Raw genomic sequence first — 15,833 nt, 5'->3', positions numbered from 1 at the left:
TTCCCAAGGATGAATGTCCAACACTCCGTTCGCCGATACAAGCTTATCTTCGTGACCATAGTAGCTCATGATTGTGACAATATCTCCAGTTCAAATCCAGAGCACGTTACAGGAGTCGCATTTAACATGGTGACATCCATAGCAGAGACTATCGTTTGTCCCGTTCGGTCCGTCTTCACATCCGCACTAGAGTTTGTCAGTCATCACACGCCGTATAACATCTGGCCCCGGACTGGATCACCTACGCATATCCACATGGGTGTGAACAGATTCGCCGTCGAGCGAGTCGGCATGCGCTTGTGAACCGGAGGGAGCTGGGGTAGATGCCCAGGCTGGCCCTGGTTGAGAGCAGGCGGGTGGATCGGGCCGGGCAGCTGAGGTGGTGCTGGTCCGCGGATTGGGTTTGAGCCCTGGAAGGGAGCTGCGAAGCGGATCGGACCTGGTGGGTGGTTGGGGCCCGGGCTATGGAAGGGATCCTGAGGCTGGCGCCCGTGGAAAGACACCTGGCGGTTGGGGTAGGGAGTCGGAGCTTGGATGGGGATCGAGGCCTGCATCAGCACCGAGGCTTGGCTGTAGGATGGAACCGATGGAGGGATAAACGTCGCCGCAGGAGTAATGGCCGGTCTAGGAGTGAAGGTCGGGGCGGTATGAGGGTTCAGAGTTGAAATAGGAGTCGAAGTCGAAGATGAACGGTTAGTCGACGTCGAGACGGAAGTAAAGGTCTTCGCTCCAGGTTGGGCTGCTTCAGTTACGGATTTCTGAGGCTGGGGCTTGGACTGGGGCTTGGACATGAACTGGAGATGGAGGCGGATTAGTTGGACTCGGGTCAAAGGTATTGAGTAGCACGTACCGGCCTCGGGATTGCAGGTGGAGGCAGGCGGACAGTTGGCCGGGAACGTAGGGCGAGGTTGAAAGTCGGCTTGGAGGTAGATGCGTTTGGCTCCTCGCTGCCGCCCATGTCCTGGTCTCTGTTGTTGTTGTCGCTTGCCATGGTTGATGAAGGCCGTTTCTTGTATTCATAAAAAGCTTTGGACGTGAGGCAGTTCGCGGAGATTGGCGAGCAATCATGCGGTTGAAGAGGGAAAGGGTTCTTTGAGAGGTTGACTTCGACGAAGAAAAATCTGCTTTTATGCTGTCCTGGAGACAAGGCTTTGGATGACAAACCGTAGAGAAATCCGCCCTTTGATTCACGATCTTCTCTACTCCGGCTTCATAGTCATGTATGCAGCAGCTCGATTTCCAGATGCGTCCTGAGATTCATGTCTGCCATCACTTTCCTGCACGCCTGCTAGGACCAACCGGATATCATCCGGAGGCTTTGATATCCAAATCAGGCCTCGTGCAGGAGAAATCAGGGTCTGGAAGTAGGACGAACACATATGACGTTAGGCATCCGCACAGAATTCACAAACCTGCGTGAAGGAAGCCTTTGTTTTGGTTTTGATAGGGCCCACACCTGGTGCTGCAGGCAGTCAGCGTCCCGAAACCCTATCTACGAACTGCTGTGACAACCTGCGCATTTGGCTGACGAGGTGGAAAGAAAATTTCCATCACTGTGCCCTGTCCTGCCTTAGGGCATCTTTCTCCCGCACATAAATTCTCTGCCACCCTCCTTTGTGGTCTTGGTGCGTCCTCAACTCTCCCTTCTCCTAACCCTTTCATCTCTGCATGTTCCATTGTTCATCCATTATCGATACCAACCCTCAACGTTCAGTAAAGGCTCCTCTTGCAGGCCCTTGAAGATCAGGATTTTCAAAATGGTCGCTTTTAGCAAGATACCTGACGAGGTCGTGGATGATCTCCATCTCCTTCCTGCGAGCGGCGCCGCTAGGCAAGTATACATATTCACCATGTGACCTTTTTGGCTGCATGGAGATGATCCCACAATTACCTGCGCTCGAGAGGATCATTGTCGAAGGCATGAGACTATATCATGTTCAGCAATATTAGCGCCCACCAAGCCCCCGTCAGATCCAAAGTCTGGCATTTCACCGATCCAACATAGGAACGGCCTTCCTGGCCCCTCTTCTTTGCTCTATTCAAGGACTCCGGGAATTCACTTTCGCGACCGGCTACATATCCAAACGCGCTGGGCGCGCCCTCGGCTCGGACGAAATTTGCTATGAGGTTAATGCCGCAGCGCTTCTCAGATGTATGCTCCGTCATTGATCCATTCTAGAGAACTTGGGCCTCGGTTGCGACTATAGTTATGGGAAGTGCTACTTTCTTTCAGTCGCCGAATTCCAGATCCAGATGGCCAACGGGAAAATGATGCGTCGCGCGTTCACCCTCCACCAGAATCCCTCTGGCAGGAAACTGGGTGCCTCAATGATTTTGACAAACTGGCAAACCTGGGAATCGGAGCCATCTCCTTATTTTATTTTACCCAGGGCCTTTGGTTTGCCCATCGCCAGAAACCTCCGCGACCTAATCTAACTGGATCAACTGCCTTCCAATCTTCGCCGTCTCACCATTCGCGGGTATTTCCCCGCAAGAAACCAGTACCACGACCGCCAGCTATGAGACCTTCTGAGGGACTTTGATGTTGATCATCCATCTCTTATGGAGGTACGCGGTATTGAGAAGCTGGTTCCTGCAGGAGGACGCCAGAATGATTACCGGCTGCCTCTCGAACGCTTGCGCAATCAGGAAAAGTCTGGTCAACTGGACGGATTACGAATATTGACATTTCCCTTGGTTCCGGGTACTGGCTCATGTATGCTTGGGTCTCCTGTCAGATTTATCCAAGATCTTATGTCGGCACCAGCAACGTCACGACACACCGCTGCCGGCATGAATGCTGTCATTCAGGCTAATTCTGTCCAGCGAAGGATCTTCGTTCATGAATATGACAGCATTGGTGCATTAACTGGAAAATATCCTGGGCTAGCGTGCGCAATCTGCGGGGTCCCTTTTCCAGATCCTCGGCCGCAATTACTCCGATGCAGGATAAAAGCAGCAGGGCGGGCTTCTTATGATTATCTCATGTTTAACCAGCTACTAAGATGGATCTTGTCACGTTCCTGTGTTTATACCTATTACCTACTTTAGCGTTAGGAGAAATCGACAGGTATGCGGTTCGCTGGCTCTTGTATCCAAGTAAATTGACACTCCCACCTCCAGGCAGCACGTAGTGTCCCAGTACAATGTCGTGCGCACCAGTCTGATTGACAATGAGACGACCCCGCTCCAGGTCGGCAATGGTGACTTTGCATTTGGCGTTGATAATAGCGGGATGCAGACGTTTTTGCCATTCAACACCCTTTCCAGCTGGGCCTGGCATAATGACTCCCTACCGAACAATGGGTGAGAGACAAGGCTTCTATCCCCGAACGATCTGTTATGGCTGATACTATGCCTCAGAGAGCGCCTTGAAGACTACACCGGCGTGCCAATGCTAACGCACGGGCGCAACGTCTCCTATGACATTCCCGACCCCAACCTCCCGGAAGTATCGCAGTGGCTAATCGGAAATCCGAATCGCATAAATCTCGGGCGGGTAGGGTTGAGATATAATGGTGTCTTACTGGCAGCAGACCAGCTTTCCGATCCCCGACAGGAACTAGATCTGTGGAATGGGGCCATCACCTCAACGTTCAATGTCGACGGGATAAGCGTAAGGGTAGTCACTCAGGGAGACTTTGAGTCAGACTCAGTAGCCTTCGAGATCGAGTCGGAGCTTCTCAGCTCAGGGGGGTTGGCAGTCGAGTTGGACTTTCCTTATCCGCCCATCCATACAACTGAGTACAAGTACGAAGTCTTCGTGGGTGTATACGATTTCCCTGATAACCACACAACAACAATTATCCCCAGTCGAGAGAACACAACAGCGCACATCCACCACGAACTCCAGGAAACCAACTACTTCCTGAACCTGCGCTGGCCATCCACTACGCCCCTCCAGCTATTCCATCCCCAAAACGCCACCGGTTTACTCAAGCACCGCTACATACTCAGTCCCCGATCACGGTCATCCTCCCTCTCCTTCACAGCCCACTTCTCCCCTGAGAAATCCATCCCCGCGCAACCATCGGAAATCCAACACCGCAATAGCGTAGCCTGGAACAAATACTGGGCCACTGGCGGCTTCGTCGACCTAACGGAATCAACAAACCCCGCAGCCAACGAACTCCAGCGCCGGATCATCCTCTCGATGTACCATGTTCGCGTGAATAGTGCGGCGACGGGACAGTCGCCACAGGAGAGTGGGTTGATGAATAACGGGTGGTATGGTACGTAACTTTCCATTCCTTTCCTCCTGGCTCTAGGGGTAATGTTTTGATAAAGCCGGGGGACTGACGAGACTACTTTAGGGAAATTCCACATGGAGATGGTAATCTGGCATAACGCGCACTGGGCCAGTTGGGGGCGCCGGGAGTTTCTCGATGCAATTTTCCCTGAGCTCTATGAGACACTACTTCCCTCTTCTATTGCGAGGGCGGAGAAAATGGGGTGGGAAGGGGCTAGGTGTGTATCCCTAGCTAACCTTAACTCTCGCTTTCCTTGCGGACGGGCTGATGTCTGAGTTTGTACGGTAGGTGGCCGAAAATGACAGAAACGAACACTGGTGTGAGTTCGCCGGGGGGTATCAACGGGCTTTTGCTATGGCAGCAGGTAAGCTGCCCACACATTTAGTCAAAGGCAATCTTTGGTAACCTTAAGGCTAGCCTCACCCGATGTACCTAGCCCAACTGGCGTACCGCGCTTCGCCCACTCGAGAAACATTAGAGAAGTGGGACCGTGTTATAACGGCGACAGCGGATTATATGGCGTCTTACGCTTGGAAGAACGAGATTTCGGGGTTTTATGATCTTGGTCCACCGCATGTTCCCATCTCCTCCTGTCCGTCTAATTCCGAGTAAGAACTAATATGAATAGTTCATACGGCGTCACCGAGAACACCCCACCTTCTGAAACACGCAATCTAGCATACGAGGTATATTTTTCCTTCACCCTTCCGAGCACACCCCCATAACACCCACTAACCATACTCATCGTCCAGATAGCATACTGGCGCTACGCCCTCGACACCGCAATCTTTTGGAAACGCAAACTTTCCCTCCCCATCCCCACAAAATGGACCACCGTCGCATCCAACCTCTCCCCACCCCCCGTCGTCGACAACCTCTACGCTGTCTACTCCGGCCTAAATTCGTCCTGGTGGGACGACCCAAGCTTAACCGACGACCCGCGGAGCCTAATCATGCTCCAGGGGATCCTTCCTGATAATGCAGCCGTCGATCCTGGAATCGCGAAACGGACATCGGATAAGATAGCGGAGGTTTGGAGGGATGAGGATATCAGGGGGTGGGGGAGGCCGGTTCTTGCGATTAATTCTGCGAGGGTTGGGGAGCGCGAGAGGGCAGTGCGCCATTTGACTGCGTTTGAGTTTTGGAGGTTTGATGATGCTGGTATGGACGCCTTTATTACTTTTTGCGCTGAAGTGGCCCTTGAGACTTGTTTGTGCTGATGGTTTTTTTTTCCTGTAGGGTTTGCGGTTCGAGGAGGTGATGGTGGGACGCCGCCGCCGTTTATGCCGGGTAATGCCGGGTTTTTACTTGCTGGTGGGTTTCGATCATAATCCTGTTCCAAGGCCAGCTCTTGTACTAATCAGGCCCCTTAGTTGCCTACATGGCAGCAGGATGGGAAGGGTCTGAAGGCCACGCGCCCGGATTTCCTAAGGACGGGAGCTGGGTTGTGAAGCATGAAGGCCTTCGGAAGGCTCTATAGGGGAGGCAGACTGAGGGACCAACTGGAACTTCAGATACCGCCGTAAAGAATACATAGTATAATGGGATCCAGAAATTCTTATGCCTAGGTTGCGAGGTACGGATTAGAAATCAAACTCCGCTCATACCCCAGGTCTAAAATCGAGAACCCCAAGCTGTGTCAATAACCGCTCCAGTCTTCCCTTCGCTAGATCCGCAATAGCCACAAGTGGTCCATCCAAATCCCCCCTTAAGACCTCGAGATAAGCACCCCCTATATCCCTTATCTTCGGAATAAGACTATACCCATTCGCCTCGAGGGTTTCCATTGGGAGATGCTCAAGGACCTCTAGTAGATCGCTTACAATGCGCTGGTGCTCTGCTTCATTCTGTGCATTCGACGGCGTCCCGAACTGCTGGATCAAGTTTGACCGAACGTAGAGACTCGTGATAAGTATATTTGCGATCTGGACGTCGTGGCCTGGTGATGCGGTTGCGGGTCGGGATAGGCCACCGCGCCAGCGAAGTTCGGGTGGGAGGGTATCGATTGTTGTTTGGACGCGGGTTAGGCCGGTGTTCAGGACTTGTACTGCGGGGAGGTAGAATCGGTCTGTTTGGCAGATGTGCCAGGTTTGGAAGATTGCGTGAAGGTAGATTAGGCCTGGGACGTAGCTTGTGTTGTCACAGTGGTAATTGGGCAAGATATCTCTCTGGGTGAGGGTACCTGTAATTGGCGTTGAAGACGAGTCAAGCTCGGCGTCTGTGTATGCTTTCGGCTGTAGGTGGGCAAGGTCTCCCCTCTCTAGAGGAAGGCGGCCGTGAGCGGATCGGCCCAGCATATCGAAGTTGCTGCAGGTGAGGGCCTGTTAGATCCAAATCGTTCGTCATGCACGGGATGTGGTACTCTTCATATCAGACTAGGGGCAATGGACGCACGTCACGCAAATCTCAATGAGACAATGCAACCTCTTTAAGATCTCTCTGTCAAAAACGCCCATACCACCCACCTTAAACGCAAGTAGGTATCTCGTCCCTGAAACCGCCTCACTCACCACTCGATGCGTCCATGGATCGGACAAATCCCTATGCGCCATGGACGCAGTCGCAAGGTTATATTTTGCAATGCACCAGTCAAGCGTGTACGGCCCGTCCACGGGGAGGAGACCATGGCTTCGGATGAGCTCGATGCACCGGTCAAGCGTAATCGGATGGTACTGCGTGAAGCTCTTGCGGCGCAGTGTTCCGCATGTTGCGCAGAGCACGCTTATCACGAGGGCGCAGAAGATAGGGTCAGCCTTGGCTTCGCCATTGCGGAGACGGGTTAGGAAGCGGCGCTGGTGTAGGATGGGCGCGAGGGGGTGGATGTGTGTGAACCAATCGTTCAGGACGGTATTTATGAGATTCGTGGGAGCGAGAAGATGCAAGATATTGTGTTTTAGCTCGGGCCAGTACGTTGGTGGCGACGCCACTAATGGGGAGTCGGTAGGTGTAGGGAGGATTGACGATTGAGATGATTCTGGCGACAGTGGGTGAATAGCAGGTGGAGATGGGTCGATTCCAGGTATGGCGTTTGCCTGAATGGCGTGTCTACCAAAAGTCAGAGTGATAAAATAACGTTGACGAGCTCTTGACGCACCGGTTTGGAGGCCCCCTCTTCCTCCGAGGCTTGTTGGATGTACAGGGAACTCCTAGGAACCGACACCCATCACAGGAATCTTCGCCTTCCGTGAGTTGGCACTTGACGCGGCGACTGCGACAAATGTCGCAGGCACTCTGATTGCGCTGATGGTTTTTCGAGACCATCGTTTCTTGAAGAGAGAGCAGGGATGGAGAGAGGAAGAAGGTCGCATATATCTCGCTTAAACCTCGGTTAAATGACTCGCAAACCCCAGATTCCACCCCGGACTAACCCCGCACACTTTCATCTCTTGCTCAAATTGTTATTGGCTTATACCTATTTGGCTATGGTCTCCTTATGGTCTGATGTTGGCTGTTCGTGGTCTTTCTCTGCTCCCACCCTCGCCAGCCCAGCCGGTGCGTCATGCCCATCAAAGAGCACCGCAATCTCCTCCAGGGTTGGGCCCCTGGTCTCCACAAAATAGACGAAGATCACGACACATTCGATTACGAGTATTGCGATATAGACAAAGTAGAACTTCCATCCCAGCGCCTCCAGACCGAGCGGGTTGACGTATTGGTTATAGATCCCCGCAAGCGCAGCGACACAGGTACACAGCGTCAGACCCTTGGCTCGGATATTGAATGGTAAGATCTCAACAGTGTACGCAACGGTAAGGCCCGGCCATGCTGCCCCAGCCGCGCCATAGAATAAGAAGATCATGGCCAGTACGGCTCGACCAGCAGGTGCGGACCCGGTCCGGTTGTAGACGGCGCTACAGGCAGTCCAGACACTGAACGAGATGAGCATACCGACACCGGCAAAGAGGAAAAGCGTCTTGCGTCCGAATCGGTCGACCAGAAATGCGGCCACCAGTGAGACGACAAGGCACCAGATGGTTAGTCCACCGTTGATCTTCGCCTGGTCAAGCGACCCAGTTATGCCGATGGTATTGAGGACTTGCGAGAGGTAGTAAGAAACCAGGCCATTGCCGCTGCACTGCGAGAAGATCGCCGTGAGAATGATGAGCAGGCTTCGTTTTCGGTTGCCTCGAGTGCGAATGAGCTCCTTCCAGCCCGTCGCTGCTACTTCCTGCTCTAGCCTCAGCGTCTCCCGTATCTCAGCGAACTCCCACTGAACAAATTCGTCATTCGCATTATCATTGCCATGGTATTTGAACAAGACAGAGAGCGCTTCATCTAGCTTGCCCTTACTGACCAACCAACGCGGTGACTCTGGGAGAAACCAGATCCCTAGCAGTTGTAGCCCGGGCATCAGGGCCTGCAACGCCGTCGGAAGCTGCCACTGGACGTCGCCTGTCAGATTCTCGAGTGTTCCAAATGCCGACCAGGCAGCGACGATGGCACCGAGATACCAAAGGGTGTTATAGATCGTGGTTATCTTTCCTCTGTGGTCGGGATGTGCGACTTCAGTGATCAGTAGCGGACAGGCGCCGTTGCATATGCCCGACCCGATGCCCACAACAATTCGTCCGGCGAGGTACATTCCATCGGGGCTTGAACGAGGAGGGAACGTTTGCACGAGCGCACCGACAATGATTACAGATGACCCAACCGCTGCTCCCATGCGGCGGCCGAGACCGTCGGAGACGTAGGGGGCGACGAGGAAGACGGCGAATGTTCCGATGCCTGGAAGAGCGCCGAAAAGGCCGAGGCGGCTGCCCGTTGGGTTATTGAAGTCTGTTCGATGTCAGCGATTTTCCCTTGGCTAGGAATCAGAAGCAGTGTATGCAAGGGGGAGGAGTGGCATACAGGCTGCCCAGGTGTCCATTGTCTGTAGGCCGTTGAGCAGGCTAGCATCATAGCCTAGGCTTGTCGAGGCGAGGAACAGAATGACCATCATCAGGTAGAGCTGTCGTAGCCTCGGCTGCTGATACCAGGGAAGAGGGCTGGAAGGCACCTCCCGGGTCGCGGGTTCCTTGTTCGTAGTCATGTTGGCGTGGATCGTGAAGCCGTCGAGTATTCTGAGACTACTGAATCGTCCTCAATGCCCTTATTTATATGATCGTCCTCTCGGTTAATATTGCCGCTACCCCAGACTTCGAGTATCTGGGGGATGGGTGGGACGATCAGTGGCCTGGGGAATCTGACTTTGCAACCTGAACCGTCCTTTGTCTTTCCCCCTCTGTAATGCTGCTCTTTTCTCAATCCGGACTATGGCAAGTTACACGTCGTGAAGGTGGCGTTTTTCAACCAGTCGCGGCGCAGAATGCCGCCAAGGTGACGCGGCAGCATCCGAGATTTTGACGAGGTTATTCCCATCCACTCCTTTGTATTGTGGTCGATATATCCGACGTTCAAGCGACGTTTATGAACGAACCCTGGTCCCAGGGTTTCGATTGGCTTTCAGCTCATCATCGCTGCATCGGGTATCCCGAGGGGTGATTGAGTACTTCCTAGTTGAGGTTGAGCATCAAACCCAAGGACTTGAAGGTCATCCTCGCAGTCTCCGAGCGTGGCAATACTTAAGCTTCCTTCTTCTCGAGCGGAATTGTGACAAACTTTTTCTTCAAAGACATCTCAGAAAGCATCACAATGACCATCCCATACCTCCGTTACACGAAAAATGGCATCCAGCTCATTGTCAAAGACAAGCCAACCCTCCTCCTCCCAGGCGAGCTGCACAACTCGTCTCTTTCATCTGCGCGCTACATGTCTACAATATGGTCTGAGATGAAAGCTCATTACATCAATACTCTTCTTGGCTCAGTGACCTGGGAGATGATTGAGCCGATTGAAGGACAGTTTGATTTTACCGAGCTGGACAAAATTATTCTCAACGCGAGGCAGCACGGTATTCACCTCGTGTTACTGTGGTTTGCCAGCTACAAAAACGGTCTTTCGACCTATGTCCCGCATTGGGTGAAGAAGGATGTTGACCGGTTTCCACGCGTGCATTTTTGGGATCCTGAGAAGGGGGGTAAGAGGACGAAAGAGATGATAAGCCCACTCTCTGAGGAGGGATGGAGAGCTGATGCTCGCGCGTTTTCGACATTAATGGGTCACATCAAGGAAATAGATGGAGATCATGGCACGGTTGTCATGGTGCAAGTCGAGAATGAGACGGGGTTGCTGGGCGATTCAAGGGACCGATCCAGTATCGCGGAGAAAGCGTTCAGGGCTGGAGTTCCCAGAGACATTTTGTCTCACCTAATCAAGTCGAAGGATCTTCACCCACGATTCATCGAACGGTACGCTGATCTGCTACCTACTGAAGTCGACGCAAATGAGACCTACGGCTGGGAGAGAATCTTCGGCCCCGGCACTGCCGCCGACGAAGCGTTCATGGCATACTATATCTCCAAGTATGTAGAACACGTTGTCGCAGCTGGCAAAAGCGCTCACCCCATCCCGATGTACACAAACACCTGGTTGAACTTCGATGATCTGGCGGCCCTCGATCTGCACGGATACCCGATTGTCGTTGGCGGCGGCGCGCGCCCTGGAATCTACCCCTCTGGTGGACCATGTCCGCACGTCTCGGATATCTGGCGTTTTAACGCTCCGTCTCTAGACTTCCTCGCGCCGGATTTGTACTTTCATGATTATGAGCGAGTGTGCCAAGACTACACAATTCCACATATGAACCCACTCTTCATCCCCGAACAGCGACGTGATGAGCACGGCGCGCGGCGAGCTTGGCTTGCGTACGCTACGTACGGAGCGCTGGGGACAGCTCCATTTGGAGTCGACACGGAAGCGAGCATAATCGGCCGGGAATATAAACTGCTAGCCCAGACATCCCAGTTTCTGCTCAACGCCGCACCGTCGCAGCGGATGGGCTTCTTCTTCGACGAGCTTCCAGAATCTGGTTCACCAAAAGGCAAGGAAAAATGGACCAGGGTATTTGGTAACCTTGAAGTCATCATTGAGCGGGCCTTCGTCTTCGGTAAGCCCGGCCCCGGCGGGGGTATGGTCATCCAGCTCGGCGGAGAGGACTCGTACCGGTTCCTCGTTGTAGGGCGGGGATTTCAGGTTCGGTTTCGTGGCTTGGATGAGAAAGTTACCTTCACCGGCATATTGGGTGCGTGGGAGAAAGAGGTCGATGACCAAACGGGTGAACTGAAGACGCTGAGGACATTGAACGGTGATGAAACGCGGAGCGGCGAGTTCTTGATCATGCCGAATGATGACCCTGACTATGGCGGGTTTCCCATTGCAGTGACCATTCCGGCTAGGACTTGCATTGCAGATGTTGAGGCTTATACTGTGTCCGAGAAGGTCATGTAGGTGTGTCATGGCATGGTGCCACGTCGCAAACAATGAATTCTTACTCCTTAAGTGTGGATATTCCTAGCTTACAAACCACCTACTATACGTACACATACATCTATCATCTTTCTACTTCTTGCTAGGCTGTTCCCCTCTCGCAAACCTTGCAATCAACCCCGCAACCTCCCCGGGCTTCACCTCCATAACCAAATGCCCCGCCCCAGGGATCCACAACCCCCTAGGCGCCCACTTGACCATTCGCTCCGGATGCACAGTCCTCACAAGTAAACTCTTATAATCCCTCGTAAGCGGATCATTAACCCCAAAGACAATAGCAACCTCCGCGCTCGCACCAACTTCGTCCGCCTTGTTAGACCAATACGAGCGGACTTGGTCGTCTTGTGCGGAGAGTCGAGCTTGTGTATTTAGTGTATCGAAGATCTCTGGGCCCAATAGACCCTCTAGTATTCTCCAAATTTTTGTTTGACGGAGAGTAAACAGCACGAAACGCGGTAGGGAGGGGACGATACGGCTGAATCGTTCGATAGAGGCTTTGCTTGAGCGCGGGAGGTCGTTGTATGGGGCTGTATAGGTGTTGATATCGGCTTCGCTGAGATGAGGAGCCAAAAACCGGAGGGCGACAGAGATTGGTAGATAGCCCTTTAGTAGACCAGTTGCGCAGTACCAGATCCGGTTCAGGAGGCGGTAGTGCAGGTTGTTGTCGCTTAGGCGCGGCGGGAAGAAACTGTTTAGCAGAAAGAGACTATCGACTGTACCATTTGGTAGGCGGGGGATTGTGCAGAGGGCGATGCAGCTGGTACACGCATTCATTAGCATAGCTCTCAAGGGGGAGGAAAGAATGAAGGAAGATACATACCCACCCCAATCATGCCCCGCAACAATAACATTCTCCAACCCGGTCTGTTTAAAAAACTCCACGAGAGTCCTAACATGCAACTCAAACGTAATCGCCTCCGGTCTGAGAATCTTATCACTCCTCCCATGCCCAATCCAATCAACCGCGTAAATATCATGCCCCCGCTCAAGCAAGGAAGGGAAAACATTCCGCCACAGGTAAGACCAGCTCGGGTTCCCGTGCAAAAACACAATCGGGCGATGCGTCTTCTTCCCGTCAGTCAGGACGCTGCTGTAACTTGCCCTCAGATGCACATAGCGCACTGAGGCGCCGCACACGGTGAACTCGGAGGTATCGGCACTCCATGGCGCGGAAGAGGCCATCCACCCCCGACTGTTCTTGTCGATGTGGAAGATCTCGGCAGGTTTGAAGCGGTATGTTCCGTCCAACTGGGACTGGGCGAGGGTGTCGGAGTGGGAGCGGTATTGCTCGCTGCTTTTTGTGAGCCGGGAGCGGCCGGTGGGTGTTAAGAGGTTTAGGGAATTTTTGAGGATGTGAGGGATTGTGGAGAGGGCGAGTTTGAAGAAGTATAATGGGAGGAGAATCGCGGTTACGAAGACCCGGTTTATTGTGAAGGAGAGGAAGAAGGAGGTTAGGTAGGCGGTTATGGTCAGCACGGTTGTTGAGACACTGTCGACGACGCGGCCGGCCATTTTGCAAGCGCGGTCGGTGTCTATGTTAAGGTTGAGGTGTAACGGCATCTTTTGAATGGGGCTGTTGCATACTTGAGTGTGAGGTCCGGGCTGGGAAGAGAAGTATTTATGATTGATGCTGAATTCATCATGACGATGGGTGACATCACAACTATTCTCAAGCCTAAAGCCGATCTCTGTTCTTCTTCATATGATTTCACCACTCTCCATCATATTCACATGTTTTCCTTAAGACTCAATATGCTAAGCTCTGAGAGGCTCCATCTAGCGGTAATTTCCTGCAGGGCTGGGCCCTTGCGTCGTATTTGAGTAATGCCCGACCAGCCAACTTCTGCAGGCAAATGTACCGGCCCGAGTGAGGAATGCAGGAATCAGTCGGTAGCAACCGCCAGAGCTTTCTCGGCGGCTTTCTACAATTCATCTTTAGGGCGGGTCAGCGGTTGGTGGCTAGACTGTAGGGTCTCTGTCGCTCAATATTTCTCCTGGGTATATGTTCAGTGGAAGCCGCGGAATGCCCGCGTGATCAAGTTCTCCATATGTGATTTTTTTTTTTCCATCGCTTCGTTGAGGACAAGAAGGCCATTAGAAAGTAGCAGGATTAATTAGGATTCCACAACCTGTAAGGTCAGAGAGATATATCATTCCTCAGGTAGGATGACCTTGGCGACCCCGAGCTGATTCTATATTTATCAATTCCGTTGATGAATTTCTGGAAGACATCGCATATTGTCTCTCTTGTCAGTTTAAATAGTTTAGAAAAGAGGAAGATTCATGAGGGCGGCTGAAGGTCGGGTTTTGTGCAGCGAGTGATTCCTGTGGTGAGTCAAAAAGCCTTGCCTCTCTGGGTACTATCGCATCCGCAGGGTTGCATGTATATCCTGCCAAACAAATCCCAGCACCGATCAGTGATGCGCTTTGGTAAGCCAAATATGTAGCGCGAAACGAAATGACAGGGAAAAGGAGGTATGGAGGTAGGTAGGAGGTAGATGTTGGAAGGAGAGCGGGAAAAGTACACAAACTAATGCTCTTTGGGCCCGTTATATATTTTTCCAGCCGCCGGAGGGGTAATCCACAATTATGGCCAATAGTACTGGGTATCGAAGAAGAGTAGAAATATATGAGCGTCAGCCTAGGTGTAAATTACTCGACATCAACCACTAATCATATGAAAGAATGAAGGTCTGATTTCTCAATCTAGCTGCAAACGGTGGTTTAAATACACAGATAATAATCAGCAATCTAGCCGGAAACAGCAACTAGAAGAGATATAACTTTTGAACGGTGGCAATAGCAGAAAATTTTCTGCATAAACCTCGGTGATCGGAGGTCGTCAATCCGATATCCTAAATAGGCAGGTCGTACGGTCGACAAAATATGAAACATGTTATGGCGGTTTTAAGTACTCTGTTGTTTTCATAGCGATCATCAGGTGTCATTTGAAGGAGGTGCCACCCTGGTTCCATCTCATACCACGAGGGAAACAATCAGCCAGCAGACTCAATCAACAATATACCCAGCTCGGAAGCAACACTACTCAAGGGGAACACCACTCCAAGAAATCTCAAACGGCCCAGCATGGAACTTCGCTATATCCATTCGAAACCTAGTGATTACCCTATGAAGACCCACCATCACAGCAACTACACTGTCCCCATCGCGAGCAGAAGCAAACGACTGCGGGTATTTGCCAATAGACGGCCGAACGTATACCGGAATATAGAGGATAAAGGTTTCCTTGTGCCGTATCCATGCCCATTAAAAGGCCCACTTGTATCGTCGGACAAGACGTCAGCACATTTGTCGCGACTGTTGCCGCTGGCGTCTCTCCATAGACTCCTGCCGAAAGGCAGGCGATGACAGCACTATATGGTCCGATGCGGCCAAGCGTGTATGTATTGTTATCGGAGGCACGTCTTTTAACGGGTGGATCGTGAACCTCGTCCAATACAGCCCGGGCTGCGGCCTTTTCAATTGAGAGCGCACAAATCCATCCAACCGTGTACTCGTCGCCAGATATGTTACTCTCGGGGTCGAACGAGGCCGTTGAAGCCGGCGTAGCTGTCTGGATTCAGTGAGGGGCTTCCGGCAGGGGGGAGATTGTTGTGAGGGGTGAAATTGCAGCCTCATCCAGGAAGAACAATTTAAGCACCTACCCATGGTTAGTGCCTACCAATGCATGCCTTGGCGTCTTGTGGCTGCATCGTTACACCTCAATACCTACCTTTAAGTATACCTTAATATCGGGAATATATACATATCAACAAGCAGATTTTCCCAGGGTCAAAAGATTTGAAACTCCCAGGGCCTCTATTTGAGCGGGAAACCGCCACTAGAGGCCAACTGAGTTCCAGCCGAAGGCCATGGCATGATTTAGGACAATATGTAAGAGTTTGTAGGTGGGGTCTGTGGCCATCGGTCAGGACTTGTCCCAGATCTCGACTCGCGCGAGTTCTAGAAACCACTATTGGCCGAGAACCCTCGAGACTCGGGACGAAAGCCCGCCGGACCTGGATTGAAGGGTGGGCGCCCCCAGATGCCGACTCCCGGCGCAGCGCCGCAGTCTTTTGACGGACGGTCCGGTTACCTGGGGTTCTGCCCCGGAATCAACCCTATTAGCCCTGGTCCCCATCCGAAAATCGCCAAATCGAGTTTGGGGATCGAACAAGCACTTCCACCAATCAAACACCCTTGCGGCTCCCGGATTAC

The 15,833-nt window shown here is 52.4% G+C and overlaps 5 protein-coding genes across 5 annotated transcripts; 2 read left to right on the top strand and 3 right to left on the bottom strand.

Moving 5' to 3' along the window:
- Nucleotides 1–3,005: 3,005 nt before the first annotated feature.
- Nucleotides 3,006–5,730, top strand: BDV17DRAFT_289872 (Six-hairpin glycosidase-like protein; the record flags this gene model as incomplete). Its single annotated transcript, XM_073761754.1, has 10 exons — nt 3,006–3,070; nt 3,124–3,306; nt 3,364–4,232; nt 4,314–4,467; nt 4,539–4,614; nt 4,668–4,801; nt 4,879–4,936; nt 5,003–5,411; nt 5,490–5,564; nt 5,624–5,730. 10 exons carry the CDS (start codon nt 3,006–3,008, stop codon nt 5,728–5,730), a joined length of 2,130 nt encoding a protein of 709 aa, XP_073617103.1.
- A 121-nt stretch (nt 5,731–5,851) lies between these two features.
- BDV17DRAFT_289871 (uncharacterized protein) lies at nt 5,852–7,511 on the bottom strand (the record flags this gene model as incomplete). The annotated part of the gene is made up of 3 exons (XM_073761753.1): nt 5,852–6,557; nt 6,645–7,295; nt 7,345–7,511. 3 exons carry the CDS (start codon nt 7,509–7,511, stop codon nt 5,852–5,854), a joined length of 1,524 nt encoding a protein of 507 aa, XP_073617102.1.
- Nucleotides 7,512–7,662: 151 nt separating this feature from the next.
- BDV17DRAFT_297729 (sugar porter family MFS transporter) lies at nt 7,663–9,279 on the bottom strand (the record flags this gene model as incomplete). The annotated part of the gene is made up of 2 exons (XM_073763551.1): nt 7,663–9,026; nt 9,099–9,279. 2 exons carry the CDS (start codon nt 9,277–9,279, stop codon nt 7,663–7,665), a joined length of 1,545 nt encoding a protein of 514 aa, XP_073617101.1.
- A 602-nt stretch (nt 9,280–9,881) lies between these two features.
- On the top strand, nt 9,882–11,576 carry BDV17DRAFT_297728 (glycoside hydrolase superfamily; the record flags this gene model as incomplete). The annotated part of the gene is made up of 1 exon (XM_073763550.1): nt 9,882–11,576. The coding sequence occupies one exon, from the start codon at nt 9,882–9,884 to the stop codon at nt 11,574–11,576; it is 1,695 nt and encodes a 564-aa protein (XP_073617100.1).
- Nucleotides 11,577–11,687: 111 nt separating this feature from the next.
- BDV17DRAFT_297727 (haloalkane dehalogenase family protein) lies at nt 11,688–13,175 on the bottom strand (the record flags this gene model as incomplete). The annotated part of the gene is made up of 2 exons (XM_073763549.1): nt 11,688–12,372; nt 12,436–13,175. 2 exons carry the CDS (start codon nt 13,173–13,175, stop codon nt 11,688–11,690), a joined length of 1,425 nt encoding a protein of 474 aa, XP_073617099.1.
- Nucleotides 13,176–15,833: the final 2,658 nt, after the last annotated feature.

Source organism: Aspergillus undulatus (genome assembly GCF_047715775.1).
Source record: "Aspergillus undulatus strain CBS 261.88 unplaced genomic scaffold BDV17scaffold_15, whole genome shotgun sequence".
NCBI classification, from domain to species: Eukaryota; Fungi; Ascomycota; class Eurotiomycetes; order Eurotiales; family Aspergillaceae; genus Aspergillus; species Aspergillus undulatus.
The sequence above is the reverse complement of the archived record's forward strand: the minus strand, read 5'-3'. Positions and strand labels throughout refer to the sequence as shown.